This window comes from Puntigrus tetrazona, unplaced genomic scaffold (genome assembly GCF_018831695.1).
Source record: "Puntigrus tetrazona isolate hp1 unplaced genomic scaffold, ASM1883169v1 S000000008, whole genome shotgun sequence".
In the NCBI taxonomy this organism is placed as follows: Eukaryota; Metazoa; Chordata; class Actinopteri; order Cypriniformes; family Cyprinidae; genus Puntigrus; species Puntigrus tetrazona.
The window spans coordinates 167,626-173,796 of NW_025047688.1; the positions used below are offsets into that span (position 1 = coordinate 167,626).

The following is a 6,171-nucleotide window of genomic DNA, read 5'->3' on the forward strand; positions in this document are numbered from 1 at the left end:
TATTTATTAATACATGTACATAAATATTGTCTTTTTATTATTAATATGATTTTAGTTTTGTACTTCAGACACAGTAAAAAAATCTGTTCTGCAAACACTTTTACCATAACAGACTCCTTCCTGCTAGTGTAAATGACCTCTCCAGACCGGGTGGTGGTCATCCCGGTGTTGGTGGTGTAGGTTCGTCGAGGTGGGGGTGGAGGTGGAGACTTGTTGGATTTCTCTGTGGTCTGAAGCTTAACAACTTTTTCCTGAGTCTTATTTTGTCTCTCCTGGCTGGATTTGATGGATAGGTTGGGTTTAAGAGGTCTCTCCAAAGCTGACTTAACTGGTTTCTCCAGAGGTTTGGGAGGTTTCTCTGGAGCAGTCTTAGTAGGTTTCTCAGAATTTGGCTGATTGTCATCTGCAGAAACAAAATTAAATATAAACACCACCTCAACAGTTGTCTCAAGACCTCTAATGTGTCTTTCGGCCTCTTACCCTGTTCTGCTGGTGCTGCCATGGGCTCATTTTTTTCTTCCACCTCCTCCAGGGAGGCAGGAATCGGTGTAGGACAGCCCTCAGGTTCAATGGGCACCTCAAGGTTTGGTATTCCTCTGAGCATATTAGCTTCTGCTTCCAGGAGCATCCGTTCGAACTCTTGCCCATCATAATGACCCATGTTCTGCCTCTTCTCCTCCCATTCTTTCTCTGCAGCCTGAAGACACCAATCAAAAAGTAACTAAATAATGGAACGCACAATTTTACCTCACTTATTTGGTTTAACCTGCACGGTACTCACCTCTATTGACACAGCTCTGTTTTTGTTCTTGCTGCGGCTTGCGTGGATCTCCTCGATGAAGTTTGGAGAAGGACCTTTGCCATGAATGCCATTAGAAGAGACTCCATTACTGCTGTTATTTGGTATTGGTGTCTGCTCGAGTGAGGGTTTTTTGAGCTGTTTGGTGGGTGAAGGGGTTGACTCTCGTCTTAGTGCGGCAGGGGGAATGGGTGAGGGTGCTGTTGATTGCTGAGATTGTTGCGAAGGTACCGGAGAAGCCTGGGCATGGTGGATCACCACAGAGTTTGACGTCATAACCTCTGACCTCACGGTGGAGCTCTGAGGTGCAACTGAGGCAGTCTCGAGGGATTCAACCATGGCTGATTCTGGTTTTTCAGAGGCAGATGTCGAGGAAACAGAGTCAGAGGGTTTTAGCAGGCTATCTGTGGCAGACCTAAAGAACAAATGATATTTCAAATAGAAAAGGTAATTATTCACAATACAGCAAAATCTAACCAAATTTAAAATCACAATCTTATTTTTGTCATACTTTGAACAGTACTTTGAACAAACAATGAAAGAGTATTAGAGTGTCCTATTTGTACTGCACAAAACTGAGTTATGAACAAACTTTGTGCTACCAACATGAATACTATGAACTTAATATAAATAAATAAATACTTATATATATGGCATTTTAAAAATGTTTCAAATTTAAAATGAAAGGGTAAAAGAAAAAAAAATCAGCAAGTAAAATCTAAAATACAATCTAATTAAATTGAATAAAAATCAAATTAAATCTCATATACAAGTATTACATTGCACTGCAATGTAATAAAATGTAAGTACAAAAAAATTATATGAATAAAAAAGGGAAACAAGTCGGTGTAATTTAATTTGAACTTTAGTTTTTATTTTAAATTTAGTTTTCACCTGATTGGAAGATTAGTGACAACTGAAAAGGAGAAATATATTGAGTCATATCTTGACTTGGGAAAGAACATTTTGAACACAAAACACGCTAGCAGCCACCTATTTCGCGCACATTTTCTCCAAAATGTGTAAAAATCTGTTTAGTTTTGCGATTACATTTGGTGCCGCTAGCGGAGCATAAACACACAACAAACAAAACACAATTTTCCACAGTGCTGGCAATATTCATTGCATTCGCACATTCATAGAGAGCTCACAACCGTCTTGAGCCTGATAAGGTCTGACACGGAGGAAAAAGGAAGTGACTAGTAGCAGATGCTCCAGATCTCTCATCTGTCTAAACCTATACAGAGTCACTGCTCACGCATGATTACAATCAGAATAAAAAATGGAGAACAGAAACTGCATATTCACTCCCATAACACCCTAAGTGCTCGGATACATGGCTGGAATCAGAAGGTGATCCTCAAAGTTTGTCATAAAGTATTTTATTAACCGCAATCTTATATTCCCAACCGAAACGTCTTTCTCGTTCTCTTTCTCTCTCCGTGTGTACCTGCGAAGGTTGCTGAGTGTGTCTGTGAGAGTTCGGACTCTCTTCAGCATGCTGTCAAGCTTGTGCGGCTCTTCTTTGAGGAACTTGACAGCCTCCACCTCCACCCTGAGCACCGCCCGCATACGGGATTGAAGAGCTGGAAACTCCCCTGAAGAGAAAAAAAGATGTTTCGCTACTAAGCTCTCTGACATTTAACTTGTTTTTGCATGTCAGTCATCACAAAACATACATAGTTAGGTAGGGGAATTTTCTTTGAAGGTGTCAAATTTGAGCTTATTCAATATAAAGGTGCCATCATAGCACTGCAAGCAAGTGACAAGTAGAGTCACCTGCCACAACAAGAAGGTGTTTTTGTAGCTGTTACCTACAAATAAGCTTTGATAAAATCTTTATTGCAAATAAATTATCATTCACACCTCCAGGGACACAGCTGGCCCGCAGTTACGTAATATTTTTGTGCGTGGGCAGGTTTAATAACAGAGAAAACAACTTAATTTAACTAAGGAAGACATTTTGACTAACAAGAAACAAAGTTCAGTTGCTTCGAAATTGATTATTACATGAAACAGTTTGTCTGAGGTATTTCAGCGAGTCATTTATGTTGTACCTTTCAGTCCAGCCAGGTTCTCGCCCACCTTCCTCAGGCTGACAGCTCCCTCCTCTACCTCCTTCAGCGTCACGGCTCTCTGAGACACAGCAGGGCTGGAGTCGGTCCTCAGTGTCTCCACGTACTGCTCCAGATCCCTGCACACAAACACACGGGACACTTATGACGAGAGCAATGCAGAGATCTTATATTATTACAGTACACCTGCATAAACTTGTATTTTTGTCCAGTCATCTGGTCAATATTGAAATTACAATGTTGTTACACAAGAGGGCAGTGTAGATTTCACATTACGCTCTTGACATTTTTGCCACCAAGTGTGTAATGTGGCTGCTAAAAAAAAGTTACATTATTTATTTCATTATGGCCACAATAATTCGCTTATGTTTGACTATGCTTGTTTATATCACTGGTTCTATATATGTTGTATTTTCCCTAAATGGTACAGAGTTCATTCTCTCATTAAAAAAAGGTTATTTTTGCAATTTAACAGTTAAATTGGGCTATACTATTTATTTACTGATTTTATACACTCATCTTGGGTTCCAAGCAAACATCACAGTTTATGTTGAAACTAACTTATGTTCTACATCATACTGAATACACCATTATACAAATTATGTTTGGTATATAAGATGAGGCGATTTGCTAATGTTCCACGTTTCCTTTCACAGAGTGGAGAAAACTGCTGTTTGCCACACATGTAAAAGTCAAACTGTCCTTGTTGGCTCAACGATTCACTGCTCGCAGGCACCCAGAGACCTCTGCTGACTGGGCACTGGCGTGAAACCAAGGAAAACCGAGTGTTAATGCTGCTCCTGATCTCTGCCTAGTGTTTATTCCCACTGAGTTCGGTTGTGCATGTTTAAAGCTGTCTGGAGATCACGCTTGTTAACCAGTTAAATTAAAGTGGGATTTAATTACACTTTACACACAGCAGGGACGGACAGGGCAATGAGTTAGGGGCTGTAATGGACGGTACAAAGAATGATTAAAAAAAGTCATTTGTTTGCCCACAGCAAAGTTAATTTCAGATTCCATGGAGTGTGTGTGTGTGTGTGTGTGTGTCGTACCCCAACTGGGTGAGAACTCTTTCCTGCATGCTGAGATATCGGTGTCTCTCTTCCTCTACCAGTGTCCTCTGTTTCTGTGTCGGATCTTCCTGTCGTCTCAGCATTTCAGCCAGCTTCGCACTGATCTCTTGCTCCGCGCGCTTTATCTGAGCACGTACACACTCCTGATTCTGAAGCTGAAAAACACAAACAATTACTTCATCTTGCAACATTTTGCGTCTTCACCTGTTAAACAAATATGGGACAAAATGCATATTATATAACAGCAGATTTCTCATGATATTGACTGACTTTTATTACCTGTAACTGTCTCATATGTTGCAGTTGGAGGCGGAGCTCAGAGACATTCTTCCTGAACAGATGTAGGTTAACATGCAAGGAGGCGGGGCCCAGTGGTGGTGTAGGGGCGGGGCTGTGCTCAGGAGGCGCTGCAGCGATTTTTGGTGCTAATACGGGAGAACCTCCTAAACAGAAAACACAAAAACGCACAAAAAACATAACCTACAATCACAAACAAAAGTATTTCATAATAAGACATACTGCTAGAAATTATCTAATCATTTTAGTTTTGTAGATTTTAAACATTTTAAAAGACTTTATTAAAAAAAATTTATTTAAAGAGATGATTTAAGCGCCTTAACAAATACCAATTTACATAAATTGGCCCTGTGATATTTGTTGTACCTATATTTGGCCATGACGTTAGCCAAGATTACATTTCAAACTCCACTGAGCATAACTGAAAGTACAGCATTTCAGGTCAGTTCTTGCAAAAGCACATATTTATGTGAGTGCGCAAGACAGCGTGTAGACATGTTTGTTCTTTTGTGGCTTATGCTGTTTGAGTGACTCGCTCTCTGTGTGGAAACAGTGGGAAACATGTGGCAGGCTGCAATTCTGAGTGACAGATGAGTGGGAGAGATCGAATTTTTGGGATGCACAACAGCCACTGCATTGCAATCTGTTGCTGCAAGAGCCTCCACACACACAAATAGTTGGCGATCAATGTTGTTGTTTTTTTGTTTTTTGTTTTATGGCCGGTACCAATATCTTAGAGGGCAGTCTAGCTGATATAAAGGCCAATGTATATATCATACTATTTTATTGAAATATTACAATATAATGTTGTAATTTTGCATATATTACACAGTGAAATGCACACTTCAGAAGGTCACACTGCGGCATTCCCCAAAGGTTTGTGAAATTAAACGTTTATGAGATATCCAAAGTTCAGAATTTGCCTTATATTATTAATAACGAGTATGTTGACCGCTAGAAACAGCTAGATGAGGTCTGGAAGCAATGGTGAGAAGAAATTTACCTGTGCTAGATGTGCTGTGAGCCGGTGATCCAGATTTGACTGGTTTCTCACTGGAAAGACGCAAGAGATATAAATGCACTGAATGCACATGTATACACACAGACAGATAAAATCACTCTGCAAACACTTGCAGTTAGTTTGTGTTACAGTGGCACAAACACTGCCATTCATAAAGGCGCGAGTTACTGTGAGAATGAGTTCATTTAGTTCATGCATAGTTAGTAGCCATATAGCCCACCAAGTCTTTTTCAAACTGATTACCACCACCTTTAATCCACCATATTCCTCCTTACTCAATGTGATATTCTGGGAACTACATTACCCAGCCTGCCCTGCTTACCTGGGGTGTTCCTTGTTGCTGTTAGTGCTGTGGCTCTTTAAGAGAGCATGCTGCACAAGACCAGTCAGACTGGCTATTTGCTCCTCCATGGCCTTCATTCTCTCTCTGCAGAGNGGGGTTGAAATAGCAGTAGGGCCGTGTAACTACTGAGAAGGCACAGTTATCTTAGACCATTTTGCTCATTCATCGTTAATAAAAAGACAGATATATTAACTGGCTAAAATAACATTTTTGCTATATGTAAAATTTTCATACTGTACATTATAATGTCTAAATTCACTTGCTGCCTTAAACTAACTGATGTTAGTCTTTGGTTTCAACATGTTATTACAAAAATATACCATTGGTTATTGGTTATTGACTATAACATGTAAATAATTATCAGCTCACTGACATCAGGCTAAATTTTACTATCAGTCTCTGGCAAAATAATGCTTAAACAATTTGAAATAAAATTTACCAAGTGCAATACTTGCTTCATCGCTTTCAGTGTAAATATATTCCCATTTAAAAGTTTAGTGCAAAAATATGTAAATGTATGTGTTTATGTGCAATTGCAATAAGCTTGTTAAAATATATAT

At 39.5% G+C, this 6,171-nt stretch overlaps 1 protein-coding gene across 1 annotated transcript in view; it reads right to left on the reverse strand.

Moving 5' to 3' along the window:
- The window catches only part of LOC122332272 (sickle tail protein homolog), a 40,799-nt gene that overhangs the window by 7,904 nt on the left and 26,724 nt on the right, over positions 1 to 6,171 (reverse strand). Inside the window, exons 8-16 of the mRNA XM_043229563.1 lie at positions 5,591 to 5,733; positions 5,251 to 5,300; positions 4,230 to 4,393; positions 3,930 to 4,105; positions 2,857 to 2,993; positions 2,250 to 2,397; positions 782 to 1,214; positions 481 to 697; positions 105 to 403 (exon numbers count right to left, since the gene is read on the reverse strand). Coding sequence (XP_043085498.1) covers positions 105 to 403; positions 481 to 697; positions 782 to 1,214; positions 2,250 to 2,397; positions 2,857 to 2,993; positions 3,930 to 4,105; positions 4,230 to 4,393; positions 5,251 to 5,300; positions 5,591 to 5,733 — 1,767 coding nt within the window. The remainder of the gene's footprint in view (positions 1 to 104; positions 404 to 480; positions 698 to 781; positions 1,215 to 2,249; positions 2,398 to 2,856; positions 2,994 to 3,929; positions 4,106 to 4,229; positions 4,394 to 5,250; positions 5,301 to 5,590; positions 5,734 to 6,171) is intronic.